Source organism: Denticeps clupeoides, chromosome 1 (genome assembly GCF_900700375.1).
Source record: "Denticeps clupeoides chromosome 1, fDenClu1.1, whole genome shotgun sequence".
NCBI classification, from domain to species: Eukaryota; Metazoa; Chordata; class Actinopteri; order Clupeiformes; family Denticipitidae; genus Denticeps; species Denticeps clupeoides.
Window position 1 is genome coordinate 3,301,960 of NC_041707.1, and position 22,290 is coordinate 3,324,249.

The 22,290-nt window shown below is 47.2% G+C and overlaps 1 protein-coding gene across 2 annotated transcripts in view; it reads right to left on the minus strand.

Moving 5' to 3' along the window:
• Positions 1 to 925: 925 nt before the first annotated feature.
• luzp1 (leucine zipper protein 1) overlaps positions 926 to 22,290 on the minus strand; it is a 34,473-nt gene continuing 13,108 nt past the window's right edge. For both annotated transcript variants that reach the window (XM_028982166.1, XM_028982167.1), the window contains exons 2-4: positions 7,279 to 10,457; positions 4,399 to 4,592; positions 926 to 4,201 (exon numbers count right to left, since the gene is read on the minus strand). In XM_028982166.1, coding sequence (XP_028837999.1) covers positions 4,413 to 4,592; positions 7,279 to 10,218 — 3,120 coding nt within the window. In that variant the 5' untranslated portion in view covers positions 10,219 to 10,457 and the 3' untranslated portion in view covers positions 926 to 4,201; positions 4,399 to 4,412. The remainder of the gene's footprint in view (positions 4,202 to 4,398; positions 4,593 to 7,278; positions 10,458 to 22,290) is intronic.

Genomic DNA, 22,290 nt, shown 5'->3' on the forward strand with positions numbered 1-22,290 from the left:
CATCGTTGCGTGCTCCTAAATTTACTTCTGCACAACGTGTGTGTGTGTATTTAACTGCCCCAAAGTGTCAGGCAGGCCGGCCAGAGACCTTTTCATTTTACCTCGTGGGTGGCGATCCTGTCTGTGGTTTAAAAAAAAAAAAAAATGGGGGCGGGACTTAACGGGCGCTGCTTCAGTCGGAAGAGGTGTTGCGTGAGTGGCAGGTGTCGCGCTGACACGCCCGGACCCATCGGCTGCAGCACCGTCGTGAGTCACCGTGGAGCGAGTACAGACACGGCGCTGATGCACGCCCACCCCCGACACGCATCGATTGTCGAGCAGTGATTTACAATATAACCCCACATCCTGTTGCTCACACAAGTCTTCTGAATGTATGTGTATATATATATATATATATGTGTGTGTGTGTGTATGTATATATATGTGTGTGTGTATATATATGTGTGTATATATATATGTATGTATATATATATGTATATATATGTGTGTGTGTGTGTATATATATATATATGTGTGTGTGTGTGTGTGTATATATGTATATATATATATACATTTTCTCACCTTGTTGATTTTGACACAATATGACCCCTCCAAAAGCCATAAAGGGAACTCTCCATGTGGCGTGCACAAAAACCGCTTTCAACCGTGAGGCACTTTGTTTTGAAGTAATTCTGGCGTTCTTTTCTTAAATCCAAGCTGCCTGACGTCTCCGTTTAACAGCGACGCGGACCTGCTGCTTGTGGTTTTGTGCTCTTCCTTTTTCCCCCTTCAAGGCATTTGCCTAATTTGTCTGTTCGTTTGTTTGTGCCGTTGGGCGCCCGTCCCTCCGCCAGGAGGCCGGAATACGTTCATATCCGCAGACTTCATTCTCAAGACGTAACACGTGAAGGTCAAGTCCGAAAAATGAGGAACAACGAGGCTCGGATAATAAACAGGTTGCCTTTTTATTTAACTGGAATACATACGCAATAAAGAAATGTACATGCAGCGGGAGGTACGGTTACACGTGCACAAAGACGATAAGAGCAGAACGGAGGAGGAAGCCCGTGCTACGCGGGGGTCTATTGCCGAAGTAGAGAAGCTTGAAGCAGCAACACTTGGAACATCTTGTCTGGCTGAGACTGTCCCCTCTGTCCCATTCTCAGTCCCAGTGCTCTGTCCCGAGCACTGTTGGTTGTGCAGTGTGGGTCAGTGTTGGTGTGTATGTGTGTGTTAGGCGTGTTCAATGCCTGATCGTCTCTCTCTCTTTGGCAGTTCTACAACACACAAGATGAACAAACCCTGAATTCGTTCACGATTGGAGGCGGGGAGGGAAAAGAAAAACGGAAGACTGGACGATCGTGGGAACATTAATAACATACTAAGGTTAAAGGTCACATCAATGCACACTGAAACCTTTAATGCATGAATACAGAGTCCAATATCATACAGATTACAGAGGAAAAAAGAAAAAACTCTCCAGGAGCGCGTTCAAGATACTGGTACGTATACTGAAGAAAATATTGTAAAAAAAACAAAAAAAAACTAAATATCTTAACACAACGTGGCCCACTTTACAAAATTACATACAACAGAGCATTAAGGAAATAGTGAGAATTTACCCTTTATTTCAGAACAGTTAACTGGAAATACCATGGAATGATTTTGGCACAACTTTAAAAAGCAAAAGTGTAAATTATTACAAACACAGATTAAAAAAAAAAAAAAAAAAAAAAAACAGCAAGCACTTCCTGTCGTCTGTCTGCTCCCAGTGCCTCGCAGCGCGGGGCAAATTCGCTCAATTCAAAAATGCATCTTTTCATAGCCATACATTCACGAAACAGGAAAAGGAAATGATGTTCGAATCTGCAGTGGGTGGTAAGTGCCGGTTAAGTGCCGATTACTGCTGAAGACCCTGGTTCACCGGACCTCCCTTCCAGACGTCTGAGCCTCAGTTTTGGCCTGCTGAGGATCTCTGGAGCCTGTTCGGCGTCGATTCTTGTCGCGTCAGACTCCAGTTCAGCCGGCCCGGCGCACACTAGCGCCCCCTCCTGTTCGTTCTGGTTTCCGGCCCGGGTCTGTGGAAGGCCTCGCGGTCTCCGTTCTGTTTTAACCGTCTTTAAAAGAGGGCACACTTGCTGCACATCTGATATCCTCACCCTCGCTCCATTAAGCTGAGCCAGTTTCCTGATTCTGAGCCAATCACCGAGCGGCCAGGGGCAGCGGCCAGGGGCAGTGGCGGCGGGTAATTTTAGGGGGGAAAACGTTCGTCGCATGCTGACAGATGGGGTTTCAGGCATGCACCTTTTTTTTTTTTTTTTTTTTTTTGGAAACTCGTCTCCAGAGTGGCACTGCAAGCACATAAAAACTACAGGTTCCGACAGCTGCAGGGTCCCCGGGGGCCGCAGGAAACCAGGAGGGGGGTAAGAAACCCTGCGAACGGCCCTTCGTCGCGATCCTACGGTCCCCCCCCGAGCAGGACTGACTCTTACAGATTTATAGCCGCCGAACCTTGAACCCACTTGGCCAAAGGCACACGGACTCTGCTGGTCAGTAGCGCTGGACACTCCGCCCCGACCCGGGCCGCAGGCGGCTGCCAAGCCCCCTAATATTTATAACCCGAAAAAAGTGGGAGGAAAGAGACGCGATTAACTTTGGCCGCGACATTTCACCTTTCGGCGGCCTGGGGGGGGGGGGGCTGTAGATCAGTGACAGCCAGTAAAATAGGTTTAAAAGCCAGCATGCCATATTACGTCTGCATGGGACCAGAGGCATTCTGGGAGCAGAGGGAGGGGCATGTCACAGTAGCGGCCTCCGTCCCCCCCCACGAGGGAGCAATAAAGGGGTCCAGGATGCAGATTTGCATGTAAAACCTAAAAAGCCTGAACTGCAGGTGGTTCAGAAATGAAATAAAATGACCGTGCTGGTTATTTTAGGAGGTTGGGTTGGAAGGGCGAACAGAAAAACGTGGATTTCAGGGTACGAGGGCCTCTTGTCCCCCCAAAAAAGGCAACCAAGGGAAAAATAAGGGCACTGAATTAAATAACGGCAAAAAGCCAAATAACTTCTTTCTCTTTAAATAAAAGACAAAACGTTGTTCATTACGTCGATACGGAATATCTTATTAAAAATAAACATTAAACGCTGTAAACATTTCTGCTGTCCCGGTACGTGTGATCAGGCTACGAACGATGGCATCAATAGTCATGAAAAATCGATTAAACGTAATAGTCCTGATGGGAACATGCGTGAGGAAACAAAAAATAAAGAAAATGTGGCCTGAAATCAAGAATCACAATTAAAAAAAAAAAAAGAATAAATGTACAAGTCGGTTCGCACCGCGAACCCAGTCACTTTTGCACATCTGACCGCTGGTTCAGACGAGAGAAATCCTAAAACTGACCCCCTGACCGACCAGTCCAGGTTCTCGGTCCAGGCCCAAACCACGCCGAGCCCCACACAATGTTCCGCGCGGCCGTAAAAACCCTACAAAAGCAAAGCGCGGAGATGAGAAGCCTTCCCGGCGTCCTTCTCGCCGTACGGCGCACGGAACCAGGCAATTTGTGGCTCCGCGGCCATGGCTGTGTTTGACTCGACTAATTAGAGATTATAGAGGAGCGAGGCTCCCTCCCCCCGCTGTGAAAATATGATCCTTTTAATCTGCGTAATGTTCCTGACCTTCTAAATACAGCAGATAAAACGCTGAACGTGCCGCCGATGCGTCACCAAATCAAAAGGCGGACCGAGCTCCTCGCCGTTTTTTTTCCTCTTTTCCGAAGCTTGTCATATTAATTAATGAGTGCGGCGCGACCGTTCCACGGACAGGGTCGGGCTCTTTTGGTATTGCTGACTCATCCTTCGGCTTAGCGGAGAGGATGCTGGGAAAAAAAAAAACAGGTGTTGCAGAAGTGCTCTTATTTCGCCCCAGAGAACGCGTGACGGATGGGGCCTGTAGGCATCTGCTGAACTCGTCGGCGCCATCAAGGAAGCTCCAGCGAATGGAGGTGAAGGCCAAGGCGAAGTTCACGCCTGGTTTTTGGTCGCCGAGCGAGCAGAATACGTCCAGGGCGTTTCAAGCTTGCGTAATGGAATGGCGGTTTAAAGCGAGGGTGGACAGGCCACTGGGAGGGTGTGTGGGGGTGGGTGGGTGGGGGGTGGGTGGGGGGTGGGGGGGGGGGGGCACGTTCCTATGCATGGCAGCCAGTGATGGAGGTGGAGAGCTCTGGAAGAAGGGGAGAAAGGCAGAGTTTAATCTCCACATGGTTAATTACAATCACATTGCTTTTAATTAGGTTCCAAAGAGCAGGCAAGAACTCGTGGGACTTGGCATAAATATTTCAATCTACATGAAGCCCCTTATGATGTTTCATGAGCAGAGGAGCATGTAGGGGAGGGTGGCGATGGGTGGTCTTCACCTACCTTGGGTGGGAGGCTCAGTTTTCCAGATGCCGACTGGACCAGGGTCGTCCCCGCTCTCCGCCCCTCCCTGTGTGGCCTCGACCGGACCACAGGGGTCGGCCGGCGTCCATCTTGGACGAGCGGTCGTGGGAGTCCAGGTCGCCCGCCGGCGGCCTCTTCCACGCGCTCTGTGGCGGGCTGGCCTCGTCCGCGGCCTGATCACAGGGGAAAGTGAGAGGAGCATGAAAACCACAACAAGTCCACTGCGCCGCCAGGACAGGACACGCTGCAACACACTGTGACGGGAACAGCGCGTGGGGGCAGGACACCGGTTATTAATGCACCTGCAGGCAACCAAGGAGCCATAGCGGCTCACAGTGGCAAATAACCACAGACAAAGATCACATCGTTTCTGCACGCTCCATCCCGACATGGCAGGCGGGAACGATCTCTTTAGAACATTTCCATCCTAGCTTTTCAGTAACGCTTGGCATCAGATTCGAACCTCATATCGAGGCATTAAAAAAAAACAAACAAAAAAAAAAAAAAAGTAAGTAAATGGATGGTGCCATTTTCACTTGGGCATTTATTGAACTGTGGTGGACTAGAATGAAAACGCTCTGGAGGCGATGTGGATTCCAGAATCGTCTGTGGTGGACGTCACTCATTTCCTCCTCACTTCACAAGCCTTAGCAACGGTCACCAGAAAAAGAGTAAGACTACCCCTCTGTCCCACATATATTTTTATATGCACTTCCATGCAAAGTGAGACGACTTTCATGTAGCAATAAATATTATTCCCCATTAGGGAAAAACATGGAAAACTCGAAGAGTTCTTAATTCCACTTTCTTCTGTTTTATGATATGTGAGTGCTCCCATGCCAAGTCACCAAGGAGCTCTCCATTCATATTACAGCTTTTCTTGGGAAAGTGGAAAACCTTCAAATAAAATCTTTAAAACCTTCTTCCAATGGACGCCGAGAGGTCACCTTTACCAGACGAATATGAGGTTACCCCACTGTGATGCTTCCTCTGTCACAGTCTGCTTTTATGTACATGTAGCACTTATACGTGCTTCTACGTAAAGCACAAGCGATCATTATGTAATAATCCGGACCAAATTAGAAGGAGGTCTAAAAGCAAGAAAACATTCACTCACAGCAGTGCATTGTGGTCATTTCCATCTCAGGCCGCAGGTGGGCTGAAACGCAACAATTCCCATCGTTCAATTACGAGGTGAACAGTTGGCTTCCTTGGCACGCGAACCTCCGTTGGTATTCTTCAAGTGAGACTCCACCCCCTCCTAACTTCTCTTGAGGTTTTTGCAAAACCTCCCCCCACTCCATCAAGCCCTTTCATCCTCCTGCTTTTTTAATCCCTCCTTTTTTCACCCTCTTTGTGCTTACTTCTGCACCAGGAATTTTAGAACTGCTGTCCCAAGCACAGCGTTTTATCCTGGCGTCAGGAAAACCCCAGACGGAGCGCTCGCCATATTTCTCTCCGTCTGTGCACTCGCTCACGTAACGGCTTCATTACAAGATATAACAATGCATTTTAAACACTTAAGCAGCAAAGAATATTGTACATAAAACCTCTCGCTTTCACCGGTAACCCCTGGTTGCTGTTTCTGGAATGTTTTCCCCTCACATTTCAATTTAAATTGGGGGCTGGCATAAACTTGAACAACATTCATCATCATTATATGCAACATATACTTCTGTTGCATAATTACGTAACACTATACAGTGCTTCTGCTACGATGTGAAGTGATTGTCATTGTGAAACCCTGCAGCACAGCACACTGTGACACGATGAAATGCGTCCTCTGCTTTTAACCGTCACCCTTGGTGAGCAGTGCGCAGCCATGGCAGGTGCCCGGGGTGCAGTGTGTGGGGACGGGACCTTCATAAAGGGGACTTCAGTGGTATTTGAACCGGTAACCTTCTGATTACGGGGCCGATTCCTTACCCACCAGGACACCACCGCACAATAATTATGTATGACAAAAGATAATCAGTTAAGTGCAAAATGGCATTGTGTTAAATGGTTAGGAATTATTTTTTTTGCTCTTTGAATAACAAGAAAATGTGAAAATAAATCAAATCATAAAATATGAGATAATTATTGAAACTGAGCAACGGAGCAGGTACTATTTTTTCCTCTTATTCAACTCAATATGAATGTTTAATCAGGTGAATTGAATGACAGTAAAACCAAAGAACAATGTGCAGGAGAATCATTTACAGCATTTACCAGACACCCTTATCCAGAGCGACTTACAGTCAGTTGTGACAGGGATAGTCTCTCCCTGGAGACACTCAGGGTTAAGTGTCTTGCTCAGGGACACGATGGTATTAAGTGGGGTTTGAACCTGGTCTTCTGGTTCATAGGAGAGTGTGTTACACACTAGGCTACTACCACCCTTCTGCCACCCTGCTATAGTGTGGCAGTGGTGGCCTAGCGGCTAAGAAAGTGGACTAGTAACTGAACGGTGCCACTGAGGTCCCCAAGCACCTTTCATGGCTGGCCACTGCTCACTAAAGGTGATGGGTTAAATGCAGAGGACACATTTTGTTGCTGTGATATGCTGTGACAATGACAAAAAAAAAATTAAATTCACATTTATACACACGAACATCAGAACCTCTCCCATGTCCACACCATTTGCATACGCAAATGGGATGGTAGTAGCCAGGTGGGTAACACACTTGCCTATGAACCAGAAGACTACAGTGTCACAGGTTCAAACCCCACTTAATACCATTGTGTCCCTGAGCAAGACACTTAACCCTAAGTTGCTCCAGGGGGACTGTCCCTGTAACTACTGATTGTAAGTCGCTCTGGATAAGAGCGTCTGAAAAATGCCATAAATGTAAATGTAAATACGACGCAAGTACTCACTGAAGGATGTTTCCGGTTCCAAGGCTGGTGCTCCTGCGCGGTGACCGACTCGTGGGCCACAGGTCTCCTCAGTCCTGCCTCTGCGGAGGACGAAGAACTCTTGCCTCGGTAAACAGGATCTGGCGTTTCTCGGTGTGTCGTGCCGCTGTTTATCCGGCGCATGTACACCTCCGCTGGGCTCGGCTTAGAACTTTGCAGCGCAGCATTTGTGACAGTGGTGGCTTCCTCAGTGTCCAGAACTGTGGTGGCTCTGTATGCTCTCCAAGTAGTGGTGGGCTCCGTCTCATCCTCAGAGCCATCAAGCCTCGGGCAATGGAGGGGGTCATCCACAGAGATTGCGCTTCTATTTCTCCATGTGCTCCTCACAGTAATGTTCTTCATCTCTGGTAACGTGTCATCCTGGGACACGTGGTTGTAATTGTGGCTCCTCCAGGTGGTGACAGTGGTGGTGCTGCTGCTACTGCAGCTTTCAAACCCAGACTCCGTGTCATTACTAAAATCAGAGGCACTGTCTGGGCCTGGGTGGCTGCAGCTGCTCCTGGACGTTAGATGAGTTTCTAAACGAGATGTCTCAAGGTACCCGGGGGCTTCAGAGCCATCCTGGGATGGCCGAAGAGCAATCTCACTTCTGGGAATGGATATTTCATAGGGGATGGAGAAACTTCCCCGGTGCTCACTGGGAGCAATGACTATATTGCTGGTGGACGTGTGACGTTCCCTGGCTAGAGGCTCACTTGACGTACTGCTACTCCTGCTACTCGTTCGGGAAGAGCTGGGGTCGTTGGGGTAGATGGTGATGCTGCTTGTCATCTTATTGGCCAAAACTGGTTTTGTGGAGACTCTGGGTTTCCCATTAGTTGCCAGAGGCTCTGTGTTGCCACTTGACATTACTTCTTTGCGATCAATCTCAACTATTGCCGGTTTGATGACTGCCTTCGATTGAAATGCTTCGCGAGGGCTGCAGACTCGTCGGATCTCAACTCCAGAAGAAGCGTTCGCAGGTTCCTGTGAGATTCCCCCTGCCATCAGAGCCTTGTGCTGTTCCTCATCATAAGAGCTCCGAGTTGAGGACCCATCAGAGTTGGAGTCAAGCCTCCGTGAGTATCTAGGATACTTCGAACTGGCAGGTCTGCCACTCAGTGTGGTGGGCACAGGCTCTTGCTCGCCCGCTGAGCGCCTTGACCCCGTAGATTCAGTCTCAGAGGCAGAAGAGTGTCCCTCAGATCCATGGTCACTGGCAACAGTGGACGAAATAAGAGATTTATAGGCTGCGTAGGAGCCATTTGCCTTCGACAGGCCCGAGATGGAAGAAGCATCCTGTTGCTGAGCCGCTTCAGGCATGCCTTTCTCAGGCTGGGACTTGGTAGAGGTTAGAGGAGGCACGTCAGAATTCGACTCGCTGTCGCTGCCACCATAAACCCTGGAAACCCTTTCTACTCTGGTTTTCTTTACATCTCCATCGGGAATCTTATGTTGGGTCCTCCATGACTTTTGATCATTTGCAGCTGGAGGATAGCGGCTCAGTACAGATGGTTTCTTGGAGTCGCCGCTTACGGTCTGGCCGGCTGCTCCAGTTCTCTCCTCGAAACCCCGTCCAGTCTCAGAAGCGGACGAAGCCCCAGCCTTCGTGCCTTTTCTTTTGTGCACAGGGCTAGGCATCCTCCTCGCAAACTTAGGAGAGCTTTCTGCAGAATTGCTCAAGTCCTTGCTCCTCACCTTCAGATCCCTCCTTTGCTGTGGAGACACCTCTCTGCTCTTCGATTTTGAGGGGGACTGCTCTGCCACTGCAGCACTCTTGTATTTAGGCTTTTCCTGCCTGAACCGTGTATTAATTTCCTCGCTCTCAGCCTTGCCATTCTCAATGACCTTGGCCATTCCAATGCTGGAGCCACCATTGCTGCCGCTGCCAGGGATCTGCCCTTTCAGCTGCTCCACTTGGTCATTTAGAGTCTGGCTCCGGCTCTTCTCCAACTCAAACCTCTCCAGTAGCTCAGAGTTTTTCAACTCCGAGTCTTTAAGGTCCTCCTGCACCATCTCCAGCTGCTTCAGACGGTTTTTGAGCTTCTCCACTTCTTGGGTGAGATCTTTGACCTTGTTATCTTCTTGGCCCTCCATGCCGTTTTTCTCATTTTCCGATTTATTTCTCAAACCTACATCCTCTGAGAGTTTTAAGTAGTCCAAACTCTTCTTTCTAGCAAGTCTGCTGGTAAGGCTGGTTGAGAAGTCATCCTCAATGCGAAGGTTCCTTGAGTCTGCATGGATACACTCAGAGCTTGTGATCCTGTTCTTCTGATGCTCCAACCTCTCTGTTAGCTTGAGAATAAGTTTCTCATCCTCTCTTTGCTTTTCCAGCAGCCTCTTCCTCTCAGTTACAAAGGTTTGAGTGAAGGCCTTGAGTTTCTCCATTTCAGAAGTGAGGGCCTGTTCGGCTCGGTCCAGACGTAACTCTGAGGCGTCCACTTCCTTCATCCGAGCTTTAAGAGCCTCCAGCTCAGAAGTAAGTTTTCGGGTCAGGTTCTTCTCCTCGTTCAAGCTGTGGCAGAGTTGTGTGCAATCTGACTTGCTTTTGCTGAAGGCCTCTTCTAGCTTCTCCAGTTCGGCCATCCTCATTTGAAGATGCTCAATTTCCACCTTCAGCTCTCGAGTGAGCTTCTCCTCTTGCTCTAAATTCTCCTTCAAGCCACGGCAGAGGTCCTCTGCTTTGCGCACTTCCTCATCCTTTCCCTCGATCTTCAGCACCCGTTTCCTAAGAACCTCGACATCGGCCAGCAGCGAGGAGTTGCTTCCTTCTGCCTGGATTATCTTGTCTTGAAGGTCCAGCAGCTCATCTTCCGCTTTCTGCAGCTTACACGTTGCCTCCTCAAGCTCATCTAAGCGGCGGCCCACGCTTTGCAGCTTGTGCCGCAAGTGCCGATTGGTTGGTTCTTTGTATTCCGACATGTCTGTGTGAGTTTTTTTTAAAGCACCTAAGCAACGTTACTCTACCAGGATAATGATTTCACATTTTATGAGAGGTTTGCATCTGTGTGGCAGTATTCTCTCAGCTCTCCAGGGTTCGTATGACTGATATTAATGTTTTACTTTCGTCGGTCCCATGAACGTCCGATGCTCTTTCGATTCTTCAGCTAATTCTGCACAGACGAGCTAATCAGAGTTTAATGGTCCACATAAGAATTTATCTGCAAGAGAAACAAAAACCCATTTAGTTCTAGCAATGCATTTAAGATTTAAGCCACTCAGGTTTACATGCAATTCTCTGAAAAGAACCGGTTTGGGTTTTAACCGTTAAGGGCTGATTCAATTCATTATGTCAACGATAAGGAACTGTGTGAAATGCTTTGTGGAGATTAGGATTTATCCAGCACTTGGTTCCTGGATCAGCGCCTAAGTGTCCAGTAGCATAACAAGGACCTCCTAAAAGTGAACAGATAGCCAGCCAGGCCCTTAATGACCAAGTGGAGCAGCTGAAGTGCCAGACCTGCACACTCAGCAATTTATTTCACAGTTCCGGCCGATTGGTGCAACACCAGCAGCGGCCTGGGAGGCTGATCGAGAGGAATAACGAAGCACAAAAAGACAAATATCCCGGATAGGAAATCAATTTCTTTATTAAATTATTATTATTTTATTTTTTTTAATGTAAAACCTTATGTATTTATTTCTGATAAGCACACGCATGTGTGCAGTTTTAGGTTAAAAAAAAATGGAAGAATAAAGATTTCCTGCTGCTCATAGTCTACTTCAAACAGCCACTCTTATCCGATAATCAATCTCTAGCCAGTGCTTCTGCTGTCAGCAGCACATCTCAATGACACAGACCTGTCCTCACAATGTTGCCATGACAACAGGAGCTGCATGTTGTCTAACTGTGCATTGCAATGAAGGGGCTAACCAATAATTCTGGTAAACATTTCATTTAAATATGAACATAAACCAGCCTGTCTGCACTAAAACCCCCAGAAGTGAGATGTGCGTGACTATCATACATGGCTGAAGATGGTTGAAGCCCCCCTCCCCCATGAGAAGCACTGAACCTGGGAGATGACTGCACCATCAGCACCGCCACGCATCGATTGCCCAGACCCACATCTGCACAGGCTTTTCTTTTAACCTTTCACCTCCATAGCTACCACAGACAATGATCATGCAACTAGACATACAGTGGTGTATGTGGTGGTTAAGGAAGCGGCCCCGTAATCAGAAGGTATTCGGTTTGAATCCTGATTTGCCGAGGTGCCACTGAGCAAAGCACCGTCCCCACACACTGCTCCCCGGGCGCATGTCATGGCTGCCCACTGCTCACTCAGGGTGATGGGTTAAATGCAGAGGACAAATTTCACAGTGTGCACCGTGTGCCGTGCTGCTGTATATCACATGTGACAATCACTTCACTTTATTATTAACCTTCTGCTTATCCTTTATACATAGAGGTGGTCTTCTACTTAAACTCCGTGACTGCACTAATCTTGGTCCAGCTTGACTCAATTGTGGGACAAACGTCTGACTTGGCAGCTGCTTGTGCCAAGTCCCGGCCTATCCTCCGTCCCCGGCGCATGAGATCGGCGCCAGCCTAGCCTTCAGAAAACCAGCAGAGCGTGCGAAGCGACTTTGGCATGAGTGCCAACGCCAAGGCAATCAACATACCTGCTCTTATCTGAGCTGCAGCTTCATTAGGTGCTTTGGCGCAGTGAAGTGTGTCGGCAGAGATGGACGCTTCACAAGGCGGCGCGGCCACACTCCGGTGGAGCCGGAGAATGAGCACCGCCACGCCCTGCCCAAAGCCAAAGTACCACCGACCAACTGAACAAGGCACTTTCTTACCAGCGACTTAATGGGATCAAGCGATTTTTCACGATTACCCTGGCATTTCTGAAGGGAGGATTCAGCTTTGTGGACTGGAAGGGATCTGGAACCAGAACAATGGGTCTCAATAAAAAAAGGAATAAAAAAAAGAATGCAAACAATAGTTCATAAAAAAAAGAATGCATTTTGTTCTCGTTTCATATAGCAAAAATTGTCATTTTTTAGTTCCATAGAACCAGCAAATCTAGATGAAGAACCAAAACCGCAAATATATAAAAAAAAAAAAAAAAAAAAAAAAAAAAAGATTTCCAATGAAAGCAGCTTTTTATGTAAATAGAGTTATAGTTGAGGTTTGTTTTGGACTAATCCACATGTCTGGAGTGGGGTTGAGGAGACGTCTGAAACGGGGGAGCACCAACAGAAAGGGCAAATATAAGAATGGCATTAAAATGAAGAAATGAACATTTAAATAACTGGACTGATTCAGCACCCAGCGTGATGACACTGATGGGCCTAAAAATGAGAAGTTCTCAGTCGATGGTAAAATAGGCCTTGTTGCACACCAAGGTTACAATCATGCACCATATCATTAAGGCCTTAGCCGCGCTCTTCCTGTCTTTGGCTCGCTGAACATTCTGTTCCCTCTGAGAAAGTAAAAGAAGGAAAATTTGAAGGGAAGAGGGAAAAAAAAAAAAAAAGAAAAGAAAAACTTTCCTCTGCACTTGACATGAATCGGGACGTCCAGGCTGGTTTCTGTTCTTCATAAACATCCCTTAAACTGTCAACTCCAGCCACCAAGCCAATGACAACGGCACGGCTTCACATGCGCCCAATGGACCGCCTCTCGAAGACGTCCAAGGTTCGGGAGGCCTGAGGCTGGAGTCTGAGGCAACTTTTGAATCCGCTCGATCCTGGCAAATCACGGAAAGCCACAAAATGGTGGCAACCTGACGCTTGAGCAGCATATTTCACTTTTTCCAAGAAAGCGAAACCATCCTGTAATGCTCAGTTTGTTGTTTCCTGTGCTGCCCTGTCAGTTTTCCACCCTCCTCTTTCTTTCTTTGCCTCTCACGGAAAAACAAAGCATCAGAAAAGAAAATGATTCCTCAGTTCGGTGGTGACTCTCTGACCGAACGGTCCAGCAAAAAAAATAAGGTAATAAAAAAAGCTTATGAATACACTACACATGACTCACGACCAGAAGAAGAAAGATATATCCTGAAAATGTGCTCCACAGAGTATTTGGTCAGGAGGTTAACTGATCACCGCCAAAGGCCCTCAGCTTGAGCTTGCCTTCTGAGAACATCTTAATAATGATCTTTTCCGTCGTCATCATCAGTATCTTCGCAAACACAATAAAAATCTAGTTTGAAATACAACTCTCCGGAATCCCTGCCAATGAAGCCGGTGGGATCTTATACAATCAGGGAACAAACTGCTCGAATGTCACTGGTGCACAAACACAGAATTTGGTAGATAGCAAAGGGTTCCGTGGTTCAATATTCACAAAAACGCAGTCCCCTGCATGTCAAATTCTGCTCCATTCTAATGCAGCAAGACGTCTACCTAACGTGGACCATACCGGAAACTGCGTTATAATTTACAGCATGCAGGGCGGGCTTAGAAAGAATGCAAAGTCAAAAACACTGAAACGCTGCAATGGAAGTGAACTACGATGTAGGTGGCGCTCAGGAGCAAAGAAAAATAAATGCAATAAGATAATCTGAATACTAGAATATTGAAATACGAAAATCAATGATTTTAAAAGGAGTAATTGATGCATGAAGATGCAATGAGATCCCCCCCCCCCACACGATGATGCCAGGATGCCGTTTAAAATGTGACGCATGAAGTTAAACTAACATTAGCATACATGTTCAGTGACAAAAGGCCCATAGTCACAATGAATTTGACTCACTTGAGCTACCCCAGATGCTTGGTCTGATCCGCTCCGATATGTGGAGGATATTTCAGCCATTGTGGCGCTGAATCCCTCGGTCTGATGTGTATGTGATTGTGTGTGGTGGAAAAGCCAGCATTTCGCATGTCCATGGTTCCCCCCCCCCTTTGGGCAGGAAGTTCTGTTTTCCACCAAATTGTCAGCAATTTTCTATTTAAAATGTTCCCAAAAACTGCAGCCTTTTTTTTTTCATTTACAGCCTTCCACCATCTTTGGTGGCATTGGTAATTAGTGCCCGCACTGCAACGCCATGATGCAGCATGCGAAAGCAATAAGAAACCAGCAAATCATGCTTCAAGGCAAACAAATTTTAATTCCTTATTAACAGAGTTACTTGAGTAATGGTTTCGGCTCTAGTTTAAACCGCAAAGTTGAAGCAGCTGAGCAAGCGAGTGAGCGAGAGGGGGAGAGAAAGAGAGAGAGATTGAATACGGTATAAATATTTGCGTGGCACGGAAGGAGAGAATGAGCCAATCTTTAATCAGAGCAGTTATGCCCAGCATGCATGGCATAATCTGCCTCAATCATTCCAAATACCCCACAAGCAAATTAAAGTGTGTGTGTGTGTGTGTGTGTGTGTGTCAGAGAAGAGGAGCAAACAGGACCCATTTGTTCGTAGGCCTGTATAAAATACAGCACTGTGCAGCTCAAAATTTCTCTCACATATATTTTTCAGTAGTCCAATAATCCTATACAATAAAATCGTATAGTAATCCTATATAATCAGGTCATATTAGCCCATTAAATTCATTTGATACATGCTCTTTTCCTTTGTAAGTATGCAAGCCTACAACAAAAATGTGCATTTTTGTATTCCAATAATCCCGTTTAATAAATTGTACCGTTATCCTATATGAATTATTGTAGGTATCCCCGTCAATATTCTGGAGTCAGCACTGAATCACCGATAAAAAAAAAACAAAAATCCAAACCAGATAGCAACTCACCAGCATACCTCCTGGACTTCCAGGGGAAGTTCTTATCAGCCAACTGAGTCCGAGAGCGTTTCTTCATTCAGCATTTACATTGAACAAACACTGATATCGGCCAGAAAGACACGCTGATCAACACGCCATTACAGAGCTAAATAAATAGATTTCATTCATGCATCTTATCCAGAACCTCTCCCTTTCACCACTGAAGTGTCCGCAAGTCATGGCCTTGCATTTCATCAAGTCATTTTCCTACCAGCAATAGCTTCAGGAATGAAAGTGAAAACCACAGAATGATCCCAGATCACGGTCATCAAGAACCAGAAAAGCACAGTTCCTAGATGTAAAAATCTTAATACCATAAAACTGGCACAATAAAAAGTTATAGAGCATTAATGCTTTTAATTTAATGAGGTGCAGTGTAATAAAATTTGAATAACGTGACTAAAACCTGACATGACATAAAAAATAATCTGTTCTGTAAAAAGTGCGTGACATAAAAGAAAATGTAAAAAAAATGAAAAGGAGAAAAGGTGTCTCTGGTGTCAGGGAAAGCCCCGGGGACCGGGAGTCATCACTCCGTGGCAAAAGAGCGCAAACAAAGGACTGATGACTAAACCCGTGTCCCTCCCTGTAAAACGCTGACACAGGGCGGAGGAAAAGAGTGAGAAAACTTCTTTTGAGGGAACAAGTAGGTCGTGTGGAGACAATAATCAGGTTGAGAATGTGTGTGTGTGTGTGTGTGTGTGTGTGTGTGTGGTGGGGCGGAGCCGGTCATGGTTACCTGCCTGAACCCAAACACTCCACATAACACATGATTATTCCTGTCTAATCCCATAAACATGACAATGATAAAACACACACACACACACACACACACACACACACACACACACACATACACACACACACACACACACAGTCTGCGGTCATTGTGCCAGACTGTCTGTAGGCAGGAAAATCAGCAGATGAGAAGTCTGCCTATCTGTCTGTCACATACTGTACATTCGTCTACTCTGTTCGAGAATAGAATTGAGAAGCAAAAAGTTTGGCAAACTGAAAAATTCACCTCAAAAAACATAAAAGGATCATTAGTTAAAATCAGAGAGTGTTTAGAAATAATGTGATAAATGAGACAAAAAGACACACTTGGAGAGAGAGAGACAGAGAGACTCAAGAGGACAAAAGGGTCTAAAGATCAGAGTACGAGCTCACTGGGAGACAAGCAGCTTCTAGTCCACTGTTTACTTTGGCCTTCAACCAAACAAACCGTTTACAGAAGAAAGAAAGAGAAACCACAATAACTCCTATACTCTCTATTTGCTCTCAAACCCACACATTGCCCGCTTTGATCGACACCCTCACATCATACGTTACCCTCTTCATCAACCAGCATGTTACCCTTTACTCTCTACACCGACCTACCCATTACATGTTACCATCTACACCAATCAACACATTATTCAATTCAATCTACCACAACACTTTACCCATAACCCTCTACATTCCTCTACATCAACCAACCCACTACACACATAACCACACATTACCCGATTCAATCTAAAAAGTGAAGTGATTGTCATTATGAAACACATTACATCAGCCAACATGTTACCCGTTACAATGTACACGAGCCAACACATTTCCCATTACAATCTACACGCGTTACCATGTACACGAGCCAACGCGTTTCCCGTTACAATGTACACGCGTTACCAAGTACTCGAGCCAACGCGTCGCCCGTGACCATCTACTCGAGCCAACGCGTCGCCCGTGACCATCTACTCGAGCCAACGCGTCGCCCGTGGCCATCTACTCGAGCCAACGCGTCGCCCGTGGCCATCTACTCGAGCCAACGCGTCGCCCGTGGCCATCTACTCGAGCCAACGCATCGCCCGTGGCCATCTACTCGAGCCAACGCGTCGCCCGTGACCATCTACTCGAGCCAACGCGTCGCCCGTGACCATCTACTCGAGCCAACGCGTCGCCCGTGACCATCTACTCGAGCCAACGCGTCGCCCGAGGCCATCTACTCGAGCCAACGCGTCGCCCGTGGCCATCTACTCGAGCCAACGCGTCGCCCGTGACCATCTACTCGAGCCAACGCGTCGCCCGTGACCATCTACTCGAGCCAACGCGTCGCCCGTGACCATCTACTCGAGCCAACGCGTCGCCCGTGACCATCTACTCGAGCCAACGCGTCGCCCGTGACCATCTACTCGAGCCAACGCGTCGCCCGTGGCCATCTACTCGAGCCAACGCGTCGCCCGTGGCCATCTACTCGAGCCAACGCGTCGCCCGTGGCCATCTACTCGAGCCAACGCGTCGCCCGTGACCATCTACTCGAGCCAACGCGTCGCCCGTGACCATCTACTCGAGCCAACGCGTCGCCCGTGACCATCTACTCGAGCCAACGCGTCGCCCGTGACCATCTACTCGAGCCAACGCGTCGCCCGTGGCCATCTACTCGAGCCAACGCGTCGCCCGTGGCCATCTACTCGAGCCAACGCGTCGCCCGTGGCCATCTACTCGAGCCAACGCGTCGCCCGTGACCATCTACTCGAGCCAACGCGTCGCCCGTGGCCATCTACTCGAGCCAACGCGTCGCCCGTGACCATCTACTCGAGCCAACGCGTCGCCCGTGACCATCTACTCGAGCCAACGCGTCGCCCGTGACCATCTACTCGAGCCAACGCGTCGCCCGAGGCCATCTACTCGAGCCAACGCGTCGCCCGAGGCCATCTACTCGAGCCAACGCGACGCCCGTGGCCATCTACTCGAGCAAACACGTCACCCGTGACCATCTACTCGAGCAAACGCGTCACCCGTGACCATCTACTCGAGCCAACGCGTCACCCGTGACCATCTACTCGAGCCAACGCGACGCCCGTGGCCATCTACTCGAGCAAACACGTCACCCGTGACCATCTACTCGAGCAAACACGTCACCCGTGACCATCTACACCAGTAAACACGTTACCCGTTACCATCTACACCAGCAAACACGTTACCCGTTACCATCTACACCAGCAAACACCTTACCCATTACCATCTACACCAGCAAACACCTAACCCATTACAATCTACACCAATCAACATATTACCTATTTTGATCTACCCCAAATCATTACGTGTTACTTTATTTTGCAGACACTTTTATCCAAAGCAACTTACAGGAGGAAGTCACCAGCAATTCTCGTTCAATTTCTATAGATTTTGAGTTTACAAAAACTAAGAGCCCTGATAAGGCTGAACTTGTCATCAAAGAGCATGGTTGGAGATTGTTAAGTGCTAGATGAAGAAAAAATGATTATATATATATATATAGTATTATTTTGTGCAGTGTGTGTGTGCATGTGCGTGTGTAAGTGTTAGAATTGTCTGAAATACTTTTAATAAGTGGGTTTTCAACTGCTTCTTAAAAGGTGGTTATAGTCTCGGCTAGTCGAATGGAGCAGGACAAGTTGTACCACCAGCCAGGGACAACAAAGGAGAACAATTGGGATCGGAGACCCCGTGAAGAGGGAATTTTCAGTCTCATTTCATTGGCCGATCTGAGAGGGCATGCAGGAGTGTAGCTAGGTAGCAGTAGCGAGCCAATTTGAATTGAGAGGTTTTGCTGAGGGGAGTTGTTGCCCGGAAAGATCAGAATCTCGGTTTTGGATAGGTTGAGTTGTAGGTGTCGCTCAGACATCCATGCCAATATGTCTGAGAGACAGGCCGAAATTTTTGTTGCTATAGTGGCATCTTCTGGTGGGAAAGACAAATAGAGCTGGGTGTCATCAGTGTAAGAGTGATAAGAGAAGCCATGTGATGCGAGTGTATATTGAGAATAGAAGGGGGCCAAGGACAGAGCCTTGTGGAACCCCTGTGGTTACCCTAGAGAGGACAGATGTCTCACCTCCCCATGATACCTTGAAAGACCTGGCATGAAGATAAGAGATGAACCAATTTAGTACAGTTCCTGTAACTCCTAAATCTGAGAGTGTGGTGAGAAGAATTTCATACCTGTTACCATCTCCACCAACATGTTACCTGTTACTATCTACACCAGCCAACACATTACCCCTTACCATCTACACCAATCAACATATTACCTATTCCGATCTACCCCAAATCATTACCTGTTACCATCTACACCAACCAACACTTTACCCGTTACCATCTACACCAGCAAACATGTTACCACACATTAGAATAGCTGATTAAAATGTGTAATGCAGATGTCCACTGTGTCCTATACACCAGTCTGTAATTGAAAGTAGGACAGCCATAAACACGACAGACCACCTGCTCCTTTCTATCATCATTACGAGCAGCTGCATGACAAATAACGTTAAGTGTAATTTCACAATACTGAAAACTTTGAACATCTTTGTTATGCGTCGTAACTTACATTGCAATAAATAACTATGTCTGCAAAATCTTTCGTTTTTAAATGACATTGAAATTAAATGAGGTTCCACATTATCAGAGTAACCATCTTAAACATTAGGACACAAATATTACGGAACTTGTTTTAGCATTTAGATTTCATTTTGCAGATAATTGCCCGTCATCATTTAGTAATTATCATTAGTATCCTACTGTACAGGCATCCGGCTTCTCGCTTCCACAATCAAGGACGGGAGTGCAGCATCGATACTCTTCCCCCTCTCCCCTCATCCAGCTATATACACACACACACACACACACACACACACACACACACACACACACACACACCAGGCTCCTAAAATAAACGACAATCTGTCGAGCAGCAGCCCACATTTGCCCCCCCAAAAAATTATGGGATGCTGATGAAATTGGAAGGACTGCTCAAGGCCATCAGATGCCCAGGCTGGAAACAAGAGGGAACCCCGGCTTGAGAATTGAGGAGGAACTGTGAAGGTGTCCATGACCTTATGACCGTCAGAACACGGAACACTGACTTAGAGGCGACTGGCGGAGATGCAACGAGGCAGCAGATAGATACAAATGAGGAAAAAAGGGGGGGGCTGCTTCATCAGTGAGATGGAGAGCAAACGTAAAGAGAGAGAGCGAGAGAGAGAAAGGGACAAGAGACGAATGAAGAACATTCCAGGCTGACGTCACCGCGGGCGAAGGCGTGCTTGGTGTGGGAAAGAAATCCTGCCCTCTCGCTGCACTCACCTTGCCTCACCCCCCCATAATTACACCTGCAGCAGCCAAAGCCTTTTATGGCCATGACTGCAGCGAACATTAACAGATGAGCGAGGGGGACAGACTGGGAACAGCAACTGGAATTAATGGCCCCGCTGGTAACTCTCCATAACGACCTGCATATAGAACTTGTGACTCGCGCATGTCCCACATTTGATCTTAAATTCCGATAAACCATTCACTCCAACAGGCAAAAAGGCTGATTGTTGCATCAATGACTTTCATTGATGATCAGTTCTCGTCTCATGCATGTGACACTGAATCTAAAGGCCCACGTAAAAAAAAAAAAAAAAAAAAAAAAAAAACGAAACGGCACAGCACCGACTTGGGCCTTCTGCACCCCTCTCCACCTGCCTTTCAGAACCAATATTCCAGAAGTGTGAAAATTTGGTGCATTGCAACAGTCTTGTCAAGGGGTGAAGAGCCTATAGTCTGTGGAGAAGTAGGATGCGAGATGAAAAAACCTTTCAAATCACGTGAGCGCGTAATACGCCTTGCTGGACATCGGCTGTATATTTAGTCGCCTCTCCACAGTAGCAGGCAGGGGTGTTGAAATATAATGCAGGCATGGACCATTCGAAACATAATCGATTCCATCATAATGACGTTGATTGGTGATTTTCTGGTGGTTAAAAAAGTAGCGGTGGTAGTGACCGTGGCTGCCTGACCTAAGTACAGCGCAGCTCCGGGTACGAGTTGAACTTTGACCACAGCACACAGAGACACATTCAGCTCAACACGCTGTTCTTTACAAGGAAGCGCAAACCTCGCGGCGAGTGCAAAAACAATCGGCGTTCAGTCCGTGCCATGGACGTCTGAACTAGGGGCGTTGATATTAAATCAAAGTCAGGTCAAAGGTCAAAGTCAGTCCACTTTATTGTCATCTCACAAGTACACAGAGAGACGAGGTGACGAAGCCCTTGGAGATTCACAGTGTGCAAAAAGACACAGTGCAAATGGAATGAGACACATGGGACACTGTGGACATTGAAATAGTTCTGAGTACAGCGCCACTCCTGGTAGGAGTTCCATGCTGCGCTGTGTATCTTCACGCCACCCATAGAATCAAAGCGGGCGAGTGTTCTTTCGCCACTTCGATGGAGGAAAAGCTGATCCTAACGGTCTCTGAGTGTCCAGAGATCTACATGATCTTACCGTAGAAAACAAAGCAGCACGGTGTTTGATCCACCCTCACTTCACACCACAGACGCCCGAACCTGGCTTTTCTGCCGATTATGGCTTCAGATCGTAATGGGTTTGAATCGTGTAGCGGAGGAAACCATGGTGAAGCATGCAGAGGCATTGATAATCGAAGTTGAATCAAATCGTGAGACCAGTGAAGGTTCACTCCTCGAGTCAGAACCAGGCCTTTTTCCCGGTGTCAGGTGACGACACAACAGTTTCTCTGCTCATTGTAGCAAACCAAAGCGTCCACACGGGTGAACGAGACTTTAACTCTTGTATTTCAAAGAATCATGTGAATTAATATAGAAAGATCATGAGATGCATCGATACTCGAGGCATTACGTAATCGAATAATCATAATGGATTTGTGAGACCAGCGAAGGTTCGCAGCAATGGTACATTTCATAGAGATGAGGATAATTGCAGAGCTGGAATTTCCCTGCAAAAACCACCATTTCCACTCTCAGTATCACACAGTGTAAAAAAGAAGTTGGGAAAAATTTCATTTGTGAAGCATTCTCTCAGTCTTCTCTAAGTCTTCACAAATTCATGAGCATTAAGTTGAGAGAACTTAAATAGGATATGCCTTAAAGTTTTTAAAATTATTTTTCACAGAATACACATGGGTAATTAATTTCTCTGACCAAAGTTGTACTTGACCTTAGTTCATCTTGACCTGGCATCACACTTTCATTGCACTTACACATCATATCATCACGTCCTGTTTCATAACTTCCAGTAACCTCCAATACAGAGCACAGCAGGTAGAGACTCAGGCTGGACCCCAGTCCTGACCTCAGGGCTGAGGGAAGGAAGCGTGGCGCCGGAGCCAGGGCCCGAGGCCCCGGCACCTCCAGGAAGCAGGCCCACAAAGGCTTCACATGGAGGGCTGTGGAATCCGGAACCTTCCACACATTTTAGACCATTTCCACCCCCTTCTGTTCAGGAGAA